The sequence below is a fragment of the Amaranthus tricolor genome, chromosome 9 (assembly GCF_026212465.1).
Source record: "Amaranthus tricolor cultivar Red isolate AtriRed21 chromosome 9, ASM2621246v1, whole genome shotgun sequence".
Taxonomy (NCBI): Eukaryota; Viridiplantae; Streptophyta; class Magnoliopsida; order Caryophyllales; family Amaranthaceae; genus Amaranthus; species Amaranthus tricolor.
The window spans coordinates 25466236-25480371 of NC_080055.1; the positions used below are offsets into that span (position 1 = coordinate 25466236).

The 14136-nt window shown below is 34.6% G+C and overlaps 1 protein-coding gene across 1 annotated transcript; it reads right to left on the reverse strand.

The window, feature by feature from the left end:
• Nucleotides 1-1019: 1019 nt before the first annotated feature.
• Nucleotides 1020-13407, reverse strand: LOC130824464 (uncharacterized). Its single transcript, XM_057689488.1, has 11 exons — nt 12788-13407; nt 9569-9826; nt 7868-8110; nt 7527-7679; nt 5992-7379; nt 3701-3774; nt 3506-3587; nt 3305-3427; nt 3108-3214; nt 1971-2128; nt 1020-1408 (listed from the first exon to the last, which is right to left on the reverse strand). The coding sequence occupies exons 1-11, from the start codon at nt 13268-13270 to the stop codon at nt 1151-1153; spliced, it is 3327 nt and encodes a 1108-aa protein (XP_057545471.1). The 5' UTR covers nt 13271-13407; the 3' UTR covers nt 1020-1150.
• Between the last annotated feature and the right edge of the window lie 729 nt (nt 13408-14136).

A 14136-nucleotide genomic window follows, 5' to 3' on the forward strand; every position in this document is an offset into this window, starting at 1 on the left:
GTGTTTTCTTAAAATTTTAAAGCAACTAATTATATCCTTAAAATGACCACTTATAATTTAAAAAAAACCACTTTATAATCTTAAAATAATTACTTATAACCTTAGTCATTACTATTTACAAACATAAAATGTAACACCCCGGCCCATCGGACCGCTGATAACTACTCTTTGGAGACTGTAGACTAGCCCCACAAACCAACACAAGTCTTTCCAGCGCACTTTGGCCTCACTCGTGCACACCCGGGAAAACTTCCCAGGAGGTCACCCATCCTAAGATTGCTCTCCACCAAGCACACTTAACTGTGGAGTTCTTAGCAAATGGGCTCCCTAGAAAAGAAGATGCACCTTGTTGATATGAGTAGTCTATCAATCCTTTTACAAGCTAAATCTGGAGTATTACATAAAATGACTAGTTATAACCTGAAAGTGATCAGTAATTAGAAAATAAATTAATTGTATGGACACATTTTATAGTGAGATGATCTCAAACAAAACTTGTTGAATCATTATAGTATTGTGTTTATTATTGCTCAGCAAATGGTAGGGAAGGGCTTGTTCAACAATGTGTTCTTGTTTGTCTTTGGATAATCTAATCATAAGCTCATATCGCACATGAACAATTAATTTAAATTGTCTACTTTCGAGTTTCAAAATTAAATGTCTAAATTGATACAAAAATAATACTATCTATTTATTTAATTAATTTGTTATACTTCTACTTTTTCTATTTTGCGAAGGCATTGACATTTTCGATCTGATTTAATTCTTATATGTAAATTATAACTTATTTTGGTCGATCAGATCAAATTTGTACAACGTGCTGATACATTTTTGAAATGTTTGGACGTAGTAAAGATAGCTTAAAAATATGGATAAAATTAAACAAAGAATAATCTTAAACAAAAGAATTAACAAAAAGATTAATTTTGACATAAAAGTTTTTTCATCCATTTACAAAATAACTATACAAGAAAAGAAAACATTCATCAAAAAAATCTATGAACGAGACATATCGGATATAATGAATTGATGATGTCGTTCATCAACATTTCTCGAGCAAACGTAATATTTTACATGAAAAGGAATATAAATCCTTTTAAAAGAACGAATTAAAGGAGGAAGAGCAATGAACAATAAACCAATGTACCTTCTATGTAATATAGGTAACGGACATACTATATCCAGTCGATCCTTCGTGAATTGCCATAAGCAATGTGACAAACTGGCGTACGCTTTCTGCAGAAAACCATTTCAACTTCCATGTCTCGACTCTCGTAGCAGGACTTCCATTCTGAAACCCGATTTTCTGTTTCATCTTGACAGCTATAGATGATAAGCAGAACACGTTACAATCTTCTCGAACAGTCAAGGTCAAACATTGACATTCGTTCGATTTCGCTTCAATCACCTGAAATAATAACAAAAATTTTCAAGATTTAGCTCCTGTTGTAACCTGTTTCCTTAGATTAGGTCGGACAAAAGATAAATAGAATATCTGTATCCTCTCTCAGTCTCGAAGAAACCAAGCATCTCCACAACATGTTAAAGATTTGATAAATGATCATCGATGTTTAATAGCTCAATTTATTGTGGCGAATAAAACCATAGTGCGAAAATACGGTTTCGTTCATGGTAGTGGCAATGATTGTGGATTTCGTGGTCAATGCATATGATATTGCAGTCAATATGGCCTATATTTTGGTTGTGATAAACTCAAAAACCTTTACAATACAATAGCATGCAATATGGAAATGCAGCTTTGTTTTTGCACTATGGGGACATAACAGATCTTACTTTAAACTGAGGCAACATTGAATCGATCTTTAGAACACAATTACATGAAAGATTACAAACAAAAGAAAGGGCTTGCAACAATAAGACAAAATTGGTCAACACCAGCCAAAGGTTAAGCGATTCACATTCAGGGACTAAATTCCGATATTTTCTGATGATCAGATTGAGAATATTACCATCTCGCAGACGTTAGCAATGGAGCAGCGTGTATCGAGCAAGAAATACGACGCAGCATCTGCATTAGCTGAAAGTGAACTGAAGTGCACAATATCCTCAATGCATACAAAAAGATGTCCACCATTCACAAAAAGTGATCTAGATACCCATTCTTCTTCTGTTAAAAACAAAATCAAGACAAGGATAAGCAAATGATACAGTCAATGAATGAGGAAACTAATCATATAGGCCATATCCACATCAATTTAAGATTCCGAAGTGTCAATATCACTAACCTGTTCACATCAAGGTGACCAAATAAACAGTTTAGATAAAAGCATAATATATTACAGTTTTACTATCTACAGCGGGGCCAACCAAGCCGTTCCTAGTGTCCTTCCACCACGATAAAAAGCGCACTGATTGGCATGATGCAGCCTTTTAAATAGTCATATATCCCATCCCCAGGGACCCCAAGGCATGAATACAAACATATACGGTGTTAGAAAAACACAAGTATTCTGATCATTTTGTATCTCTACATGGACATTCAAGGAAAAGGCTCATGTCATGTGCACAGCTATCCCCATATAAAACCTTGCTCCTGATGCAACATGCTAGAAGTAAGTTAAAACTTACATGCAAATCTATGATGTCTTACTAAGCACTAAAACACTAAGCCACACAGCTCAAACGATAAAAATTTTTGAAAACATTAATAATTAAAATGTTTCTTTTAATGAGAAGACCAAACAATATGGTCATCAACCTCAAAGTTTAACACCATTCTTTTTTAGTTGGATTTTTTATGCCATCTAATCTGATGTAGTTTGGTTGAGCCAAAAAGACCTACAGCTTCTACAAAGTACGCCATTTTCTAGATCCAAGTCAAGGATTTTGAAAATGGAATGTGTAACATACATGTTGAGAGCATGCGCGAAATAAAACATGGATGGATGTAAGAGTTTCGTGATAGGCGGGGAGGACATTTACTCAAAAGTAAGTGCAAAGTGCAAGACATACATATTTGAATTATGAAAGATAATATTAAAACGACAATTCGTAAACACCTTGAGCAAATAGGACAATGTGCATGAGATTGATAAATTGATTTAAAAGTGAAAAGGATATGACAATGGGAAGGTGACAGAAAAGACCTTCATTGTTATTGTGGCAGAAAAGCACCATACAGTAATGATAAACATTGATTCCCCAGCTGTCTCCTATTTGTCTACCAAAAGAATTCAGTTGAGCCTGATCCAAACTGCCATTGAAGTTTACAGCATAAGCATTGGTTCTGAAGATCTGTCCAATAGAAATAATTATAGGAAATGAGTATGCACCCGACTTGTACCTCCTAACAGAACATTTATTTCTTTCTCGGTGTGAAATGATCCCCATCATAAACAGTAAATTCCTTGTTTTCTCTTTGCATCTTGTAATCAAAAGATATTTTGTATCCTCATTAACATAGACCCTGCATATGTCAGCAGAGAAATGGCCTAATTAATGAAAAGAAAACAAAAGGCATAGAATCAAACACGGAGTTACTAACCAGATAACAAGAAGTCCCAACCCAATCAAAACCTCATTCATATCTTCAACCTTGTGCGAGGCCAATAAACGCATGGTATTGCCTAAAAGGACCCACAAATACAGCTTCAGTCATATTAAAAAAAAATCAGTAAAGAAACAGTACATAAGAGATAATGAAACCATTGAAAAGGGATCATACCACAGCAAGTCTAACCTGACCCATTTAGCTCGCCATTAAGAAGAATAGCATACAACTTCCATTGACTACTCAGAACAACAGCTACCTGTCTGCAAATGCCGATTAAAGCAGAAGTTAGAGCTTGTATCTTTTAATGCCTCAAATACTGTTTAGACTTGTCCAAAATGATGGAAATAATCGATTTTGACCATGATATTAGTAAATTTTTTGCAAACAGGATATTACGACAGGGCAAGGAGGTGAATGAAAATCATCAGCTACAAAGCAACACAACAAATTCCAAGAAACTGGGGATGCAATCCAAAGGCACACAAGTGACAGAAAAAAGAATCCTTAGATGGAAGGTCTATAGATCTGATTGACAGATTGCAGCAAGTATGCTTACCTTTCATCACACATATGTAGTATAATCTGGAATACAAGTCAGATTATACAAATGTTTTTAGGTTTAGGGTCTCTGTGGATTAGGATTTAAGGGACAGAGTAGGGTTCATTTTTTAGGGTTTTTGTGTTTATGAATAAACTGAAATAAAATGCTAGATAAATTAAGGATATGTTTAAATGAGCTTAGATTTTAATGCCCATAAGATGCCATGAAGTCAAGATCTAAGGTTTCCAAGAGACAATCATCTTAGCTAGGGACCGATAAGCATGGACAGCTTCTGATGCTTTCAATCTAGAAAAAGTTGATGCACGAAACGAGTTTCATAATTTTTGATCATAAATTTTCTGATTTTCAATCCATATGAATGGTCTTTAAATAATACAGGCCAACATTTTTGTAATAAAAGAAAATACACAATATTGTGTTTGGGAACTATGATTTCATTTGGAAATTCAAAATTGGCTCAAATTTAGCGTTTAGCAAATCGGAAAAATACAAATTTAGATTTGAGCTAATTCTACTCTTACATCAAAGGTAGTTGATGTTGAGAATTGAAAAGCCTTGTCATTCTCAAATTCTTCATTTATGATTTTGTAATTGAAATCTATACTTAAACTGAATTAATTGTTTCCAAACACAACCTAGATGAATTCAGATTTCAGGAATAAGCTACTAAGAATAGCTAAGAATAGGTCAAAGAAACTTGAATTTTTTATTTTTGCCCCTTTTTGCTTGATCCGTTTAACTTAAAACCCTAAGACCAATTCAAATGTGTAGAAAATGTCTTCTAGCCATAGTGCAAAAACAAGGCCGCATCGCATCACCCATGTTGTAAAGTTTTTCAAAAGAAAAAGAACGATATTTTCCGCGTCGTAAAGGTTTTAAAAGATCACTCCTTATACAAGACCTTTGTCATTGGAGGGGGGAATAGGGGGGATAGAGACAGAGGAACAGATATATATAAGTTCAAGTTTATTCCTTGAAGAAAAAACTGGCAACTTGGATCACCTAACCAAATAGAAGCGAGAAAAGATAAGCTATGGGTTTGCACTCCACGTTTAACATATTTCATAAAACTGTAGAAGGTGTACGGGACTTTAGAAAATTCTAATTCAACTTAACACTACAAGAAGAAAAACAAAAAAAAACCATAGCCAATATTTAGTGTTCGAAGAGGTGAGAACAAAGTGGAAAAAACTAAAAGTTTGAGATGTTATATCCATAGTTTTTGTATGTAAAAGCTTTCAAATTTACCAACATAGAAGTGAATAAAAATCGTGTTTAAGGTTGGTTCAAGAGATATTTGAAGGTTTCGGCCTATCTTTGGAATCACAAGAATCGCATCAGCCAGTTACTTCATTTTAATCGCCACCAAAATCGCATTTTTGCACTATGGTTAGATTACACCTTAAAGACACAAAATAGAAGCAATTAACAAAAGAGAAAATCAGTTGCCAAAAAAAAAAGGGAAAAATAATAACCACATAATACACCAGAATTCAACTATCTAATTTAAGAATGTTCTTACCCAACAATTTTACATTTCTTTACAAATTACCACCATATAAGGGTTTGAGTCACATTTCTAAGTAAGAACTTAGTAGGAGGTGGGACTTAAAACTTAATAAAGCACATGTCTTGTTAAATTTATTGGAGACGAACACATTTGGTAGGGATTAGGATTTTACGCATTATGTGACTTCTTTCACTAAATGGTGGTGCTTTATATAGAAAATAAAATATAAGATGGTGTTTCACAATAAAAATGTGATATAAGGTGGTAGTTAGCAATAAAAATAATACAAGCTGGTTGTTCGTATAGAAAATTTATATATGGTGAATTTGCACAAATTTGAGTAAATACTTCTAATTTTTATAAGGTGGTTGTTTGGAATATTTCCATATCAAATTATAAATTTACCTTTCCCTCAGAATTGGCTGCCTGCCATCTACATAATTGCACATCATGTACTGCTTGCATGTCTCATGATTAGTAGAGTCCGCAACAAATGAATTGAAGTAATTTTCAATGTTGTCATCTGCACCAGCCTCGTCATTCATTAGTTCTGCATTCACCTTTCCACAAGCTTTTCCAGGGTGATGAATACTATTTGTAGTCTGCTTCTGTTGCCCGTATTTTACATCATCACTGCAGCAACTCGTGCTATCTGACAGAGAAACAACTCTTTTTTTTGGCTTCCGTTTAAAGTTCTTCCCGTAAGAATCAGCATCTAGCTTGTGGGAAGTGATAGCATCTTCATCATTGTTTCCAGTATGTTCATTGCCGCAAAACATTTCTAAAGAATTGTCGTTCTCACCAAGTTCCGTAATGGGTAGCTGTGTACAAAAATCTAGGGAACCCAATCCTTGTACTATCTCGGGAACATGAAATCCATTGTCACCCTTTGCGACTAGGAGAGGGCTATATTTCCCATTAATATCCCAAGCCAAAACTTCTTCATCAGTGAATTGTTCATATTTGGAAAATGGTACTTCACATCCATCCTGTTCATCACAGCTAGTATTGCTATCAGAGGAAGCACCAGACAATGAATCAGCAGACGCCAGTAAAAATTCTTCCTCCATATAGTGGCGGCGATACAGAATGTCCTCCTCATAGTGCGGAGGTGATAATCGGGGTCCAGAGGAAGGCGCTAACTCCTCAATACTTTTAGTGGCAGTCAAGGGTCTACTACTGACATCATCCTTTTCCTCATCACCATCTTTTGCACTGGTACTAGCAGCAGCAGAGTTAAAATCTGCTAATTGCCGATATATTTTCCCTTTAGCAAAATAAAGCTTTGAAGGATCTCCATCTAGAGCCCTTGCAAGAATTTGGGACTTTGTTTCCCCGTTTTCAGAAGCAAACTGAAGCAATTGACAACAATGATTGCCTGCTGCAGAACTTGCAAAGGAGCTATTAGTTTCCTGAGCATTTGAACTCCTATCATCTCCTGAATTCATAAAGGAGTCCGATACAGATTCCAAGTATTTTGAGCTTGCTCCAACATGTCTCCATTTAGATGTGTCTCCCAGATTGCTGTTACCAAAAGACAGAGTTGCAATCTTACCTTCATCAACCCAATTCTCAGAGCCCTGATCCATCCAATCCTTAAATTCCTCCAACCACAATTTGGATCGTTCCTTCTTCATAAACTCAATTCTGTTTATCAAACTAGTTAGTTCACCTTCCTTATCAGACAGATCCTCCTCCCCGCCTTGTCGATCATCATCACATGAATCTTGCTCAAAGAACATGCTCATCCCAGGCTCTTCACTTTCAATGCAAGCAAGGCGAGAGAATTTTTTCTGCGAATAGAATTATGCAAAGCTATCTCATGTGAATATCAGCAGAAGAAGCAAAAGCACATGGTACTATCGCTACAAAAACATACCATGACTATATACGATAAAATCCATTTCATTTGCATTTCCACAAGCAGCTCAAGAACTTACCCTTTTTCCATTTATAAACCCTTCTTCCACTTCATTGTCTTCCCTAGCAGGAAAGTAAAATCCATAACTTGCTGGCCGACTGTGCCTTCTAGCAATAATTATCTGTCTCTTCCAAAATTCTCTTGTGCTCATTTCTTTGTCATCCAATTTTACCTACAGCAATATAACTATGAAAATGTCATGAAAATTTGCATTACACTAGCATCTCTAATTATTAATTACCAAAGTCCATTTCTTCCACCATGTTAAATTATTTTAAAAACAAGAGCATAAGGCACAAAAAATCATAACACAACAGAAAGAAGAAAGTACAGTCCATGTGGAAAGAAAGAAAATCTCACCTCTTCAGGGTGACGGAAAAAGCTAAAAACAAGTGGCCGATACCATCGAGCACAACAAAGAGGATTCCCTTCAAGCCAAATATTCCTTAAGGCAGGAAGGCTTGAAAGGACCTCTAGCTCTACATAGTTTGAGATGATGTTGTAAGAGACATCAAGTCCTTCAATAGATTTCAAGTTCTCAATCCCTCGTAATGTAGTCAATGCATTATTCCTCAAAACAAGTTTAGATATATGGCACGTAACCTGCATGGTACAAAGAAGAGGAAGTAATGAGAAAGAAATTCCATGCACATTGCACAATATAACTGCTTTGTTTGCAATACCAACGCAGAATGATCACAGACACCATATTGTCTACGGTGTCTTCAAGCCAACAGGAATGCTACCAAGAAGAAAAGGAAGAAAACTACTTTTAAAATTCCCTCAAGAAAAACCAAGCACAACCACAATGCAAAAGTAGGACATATAAGCAGCGATATTACACTCTATATGCCTTCACTTTCTGTGTTTCTCATGCTAAAATTTTATCTTGCACGTACAATCTCTGGCTCTTCTATACTAGATGAATCATGTTTGAATAAGGTTCAAAGCTTAAATTTGAAACCAACGGCTGCTAGTTCAGTGGTTATCAATTAATAACAGAGATTATTGTTTGTTTGTTAATGATGTGCAGAGGCTCCATGCTGATAGTTTATGAAGTTGTTGCCAAGTGCCAACACAAGCTTAGGCCCAAGAAATTAATAGCATGCATGGAAACAAAAGTGAAAAGGTGGCCATGCATAGCTTAGAACCAGTAAAAGTTGCAAGCCCATGTGATGATTTACCGAATCAAATTGCTCAAAAAATCAGATTCCATTTCTGAAAATGCATTGATTCAAGGCCTTGTAAACAAGTCTTTTCATAAAACTAAGTTTGGTTTTTCCTCTCACTAAAGGATATTCATCAAATTTGGAATCATTGAGGAGCTTTAGAGTTTCACTTTAATAGTCCAATTACAATTTGGTTTTCCAGCAGCCGTAGAAACCAAATTAACAAGGTATTTTTAGATTTATGTGTTACTGTTAGTTTAGTCTCATCGAAATTCCAGAAAATCAAAGATGTATATAGTGTTTTAATTTAGGACACTAATAAATTTTAGCACAAATAGGGATGTTGCCTGTTATTATCTTAAACTATTATTTTTCGGGATGCTCAGTTTCTCTTATTTTGGATGTCTTACTCCGTCGTGTTATTTTCTAATTAATTTTGCAGGGTAGCACGCTTGGGAAAAGTGAGGAAATAATATCATCACTTAGAAGGGTAGTTGAGTTTATATAAGGTAGGAGTTTGAATTAATATAAAAAGAAAATCTGATTAGGTTATCATAAACAGTATATGATGAAATAAAATGCTGGAAGGAGCTACAATGATTAACCATTTAAAATCGAATTAAACACTTCGGAAACTAATGATAGCGATTCCACCAAGGTGAGTCTAGTAAGTCAACACAATTATGAGCAATTTTATAACAATTAGGTTGTAGGCAAAACCATGTAAAGTAGATGAAAGAAGGAATTTAGTTTTAGACTTGCCACATATTTTGAAAAACACGTTAAGCTTTCTCAAGGTATACATCTATCAAATGGAGTGGGAAAGAAAGGTTGTAGTAAACGCATCAAGCTAGACATTTCACTAATATTCAAGCCTACCAACTAGACTTACCTCAGAAAATGAAGCAACTGATCGAAGCTGATTAAATCCAAGATCCAAGTGTGTCAATCTCGAGCACTTCCGGAGATTATCAACTTTTGCAAACTTGTTTCGGCTAAGATCAAGGGTTTCAACAGCTGGAAGGAGCTGAATTGACTCATCCATTAGAATCAAACTGTTGCACGCACAGGATACAGAACACAGTCGATTCCACTGTGGGGATTCTTTGATGTCAGCAATTCGACTAGCAAACACATGACGTAATGCATCCTGAAATTTAAAAGAGAGAAGACATGTGTCAACATGTATAGCCATCAAAGCAATAGCCTTTCAAGATGAAAAAAAAGTGAAACGCAGGGAAGATAGAACCACAACCCGCAAAGTGAAGACTTGGAGAAGAAAAAATAATAAAGATCAGGTCTACTTGCTCCTAGTCTAGTAAATGGTAATAGCTGGAGGGAATGAAAATGAAGTTTTGAGTGCAAATTTTGTATGGAATGTCATGTATTCGCATCCAAAGGTAATACAACTCCGTAAGAAAACATTTATTTTGCTTCACTGACTTCTCATCACACATAAGTCATACACATATTTGTACGCGATAAAAGATAACAGAAGTTTAAGAGGGAATAAACACTAGAAGAAATGCATCAACTTGTACATTTACACATACAACTCTAACCAAATTACATCAATTTCTACATTTACACATAAAACTTTAACAGTTTAACCACTAAAATCTTTTAAGTGGTTGTGTGGCAACTGGCAAGTGGAAAAGGAATTTTGGGGACTTAACGATAACACAAGAATAAAGAATTGGTAGTTGGAACTTGGTAAACTAATTGATGTCTCCTTGTTTGGTATGCATAAGGAATAGGTTAAAAAAACAAAAATGCGCTCATTCATCTTTTTGTCCTTTGCTTTCATTACTAAAAAGGTCATTTTACTATAATGGAAAAATTGTCCTGAATAATCCAATATATTGCCCATTATCCGTGAATGATCCCACCTTTTGAAAAATTTTAGATAATCCAACCTTCGCCTTCATTTTATTGAAAATGGACCCTCCAAAAAACAAATCGTCTATTCCAGGTTACTGCTAGCCGTCATCCTCCTCCTTCTTTATAAGCTTGCTTCCATGGTGTACCACCCCAAATTTTGGAGAGAGAAAAAAAAACTTTCACATCTTTAATTTAAATAAAATCTTACTTTTAAAAAGCATGAACTCTAATTCATCTTCTTCTCAAAGTGTTGGTTCAATTTTCAAAAATTATGTGAAATGTGAGCATGATTTCAAAACAAAGTTGCAAAGGGCAAAGAAAGGTTCCCGGGCTAGTGAGAAATTTTATTCGTGTCCAAAATGAAGAGGAAGAGGTAGATGGAGACTTTGATGAAAGAGAGATTTTTTAATTAGAAAAATAAAAGGTACTCTTTGAATGAGTTAAAAGGAAAAGGGATTCACCGGTTGTAACCGGTTCTTTGCAACAAAGGTCTATTCGAAACAAAAGATATACAAAGATTGGATTATTTAAAAAATTTCAAAAGATGGGATTATTAAGAAAGAATGGGCAATATGGATTATTGACATTATTCAGGACAATTTTTTCTACTCTATTTTGCCAAGTCTGACCCATCTATTTTGCCAAGTCTGACCCAACTACCTACCGGCTACCAGTCACCCTATACAAGAACTAAAATTCACTTTATGGTTATAATTGGTCGCTCTAAGATTATAACACTTTAAGATTATAAGTGATCACTTTAAGACTAAAAAAATGACCACTTATAGTTGGTCACTTTAAGATTATAAGTAATCACTTAATGTTACAAGTAATCATTTTAAGACTGTACATGTACATTGGGTAAGATTGTCTCATTGTAAGACTATCTCATTTGAGAATTTGTGATTTGCTACACTAGCTTAGATCTTAGCTAACCCATTTTTACTATTCATTTGAAAGAGTTTTTTGTGTTTTTAGCTTAGTTGTTATCTTAGTTATTTTACTTATTCGGGTAAACTTTGCATTAGTTCATTCCTAATTGGAGTAGAGCTATTTCTTAATTGGAGTAGGATGTCTACAGCTCCTAGTTAGTGTAGTAATTGTCTCTAATACCTCCCGGGTGTAGTATTCGTCTCTAATTTCTCCTAGGTGAGTAGGATTTGTCTCTAATTCCTAATTTGAAACCATTGGAGTAAAATTTGTCTCCAAATCCTCATAACAAGTTTTGCGTCCAAATCCTAGTAGACATAGAATGTGATAATTATTCGTAATTTTTTATCAGTTTAGAAATTTGAGTATGGATCAAAGTCTAACTTAAATTTCAACTTGTATTTAGGAGTCTTTTAAGTGAGTGCATCCTTACTTATATAAATCTACACATTATGATTGAATATCAGTTTTAAATTGTAAATTAATTGATGAGCTTTTGCTATCAACGTTTACAAAACTAAACATCACTTGCTGCGGCTTGAGATGATTTTCTAGTTCTAAATGTGGTCAGGAACAGTCCTCTCAACTTGCAGAATTATATGTCATTCACTTATCCATCCTGCTCCCACCCTTGTTATGTATCAGTTCTACACCCAAGCAAATCCAGGAATAACCACGGTAGTGCACAAAGACAAGCATGAATAAAAATTTTGCATAGCTGAAACAGAATTCCTCTATAAATTATCCCCCCATCATTGTGTAATCTATAGATTCCGTTAAACTTGACTCACCATACCTCTAGAAAACCCACATGAATACCACATGCAACAATTCCAATGTAAAACTACTTGTATCAACTCTAATTTCTATCTTTCAGATGTCCTAAAGAGCTGTAACTTAAAAACAGAAAGCAGTAGGGATGTTTACAGTTTGCATTGGGCAAGTGTCAACTCAGTGGTTCAACTCTTATCATCTTGGGTCCTTGCATATATTTACAATCTTTCATGGTCACACAATCATACTCACTGTTGAAATTCAGTGTAATATCCAAACACTCAATTCAATATGTGACAATACAATCAAACAATTTTGGTAAAGCTAGACGTTCACTACAAGCGATGGGAAGAGGGAATTATCTTTAGTGTAGGTGGTGAGAATCAAATTCCTACCACAAGGGTGAAATGGAAAACGCGCAACCACTAGGCTAATCCATGATTCTCACCATCAAACAATTTTACAACTTCAAAACAAAAACATTACACTAGCTTCTCCAATAATTACATCAATATTAAAAACTTACAGTGGAATTGTGACAAATAAGCTTCTCCAAAGTATGTCGCAACTCAAGTAAACCTTTAGCAGCAGAGGTAGAAAGATCACAACCACGAATCTCCAAAACCTTCAATCTTCCAAAAGGAAGCAACGACAATGGTGTAGGATCCCTAGAAGGATGAGGCAAAACTGACACAATTTTCATGGATGTGAGACGACAAAGAATCCTCCGTAGTTGCTCCAAAGCTCGATGATCACCAAGATCCGAAACATATGCCCGAAGATAATCAACCGGAGCTCCGGATATCAATCTCTCCAATTCTCCAAGCGCTTCAAGCCTGGATTGAACATAGTGAAGACCAACTGGATTCACTTTCAAAATTAGGGTTCCTTCGATTAATCCGCTAGCATTTTTCTGCACGAATTTGACTAGAGATTCAAGATAACGATCTCCAGTGACGATCTCCATTGATTTGACCACAAGTTTCAAGGATTTAGAGTTGATTTTCATATGAATATAGCATAGTTGGTTACAATTGGAAGGATGATTAAGTGTTTTGGAATCCAGAAAAGGTCGACGGAATTGGAACTTGAGATCAATAATTGAAAGAAAGATCCAAATAAGATGCTATAACGAATTTTTTTCTTCTATCTGTCGTTGCGTTAAGAATAATATTATTTGAATCGTTTAATCGCATTATTATAATTATTAATTTTTTATAATTTTTAAATACATATATAATTTAATATATAAATGTTAAAATAATACGTTAGATTGCGTAAAAAGTCAAATTTAACAAGTACAGTGAAACGGAAGATTTCTTGAATATTTATTATTTTGCTATTTGTTTGGTCGATGCTTTAGTGTCAGTGTTGTTAGGGGTGTATAAAATGGAGATTGGACCGGGGTTTCAGACCAAAACCGGTTGAGACCGAACCTAAATCGAATGCACCGGGGCTCCGGGTCTTACTGATTCTTCATTTCAAGTTTCCGATTAAGCCCAAAAAAAATTCGAATTAGACCAGATATATATAAAAGTTGTACCAAAAATAGAACACAAGTTATACAATCAATGTTCTCATTTTAGAATTTAATTTCGAAAGAGATATACCAAAATAATTTACATATCCATAGAAAATGTTAATCTAATTTTATGAAAAATGCATAACAACAGTGATAAAGAAAATGGTTTGAATAAAATGTAAACTAGAAAGATTATACTTCTTGTGGCTTTCTAACAATCAATGAATGAATTCTCTTCCCCTTCTCCTCTTATTTATACAACTTTTCTCTAAATCTTATTCCTTCAATAACTAATTACTAATAATAATAATAATAATAATAATAATAATAATAATAATAATAATAATATTAAT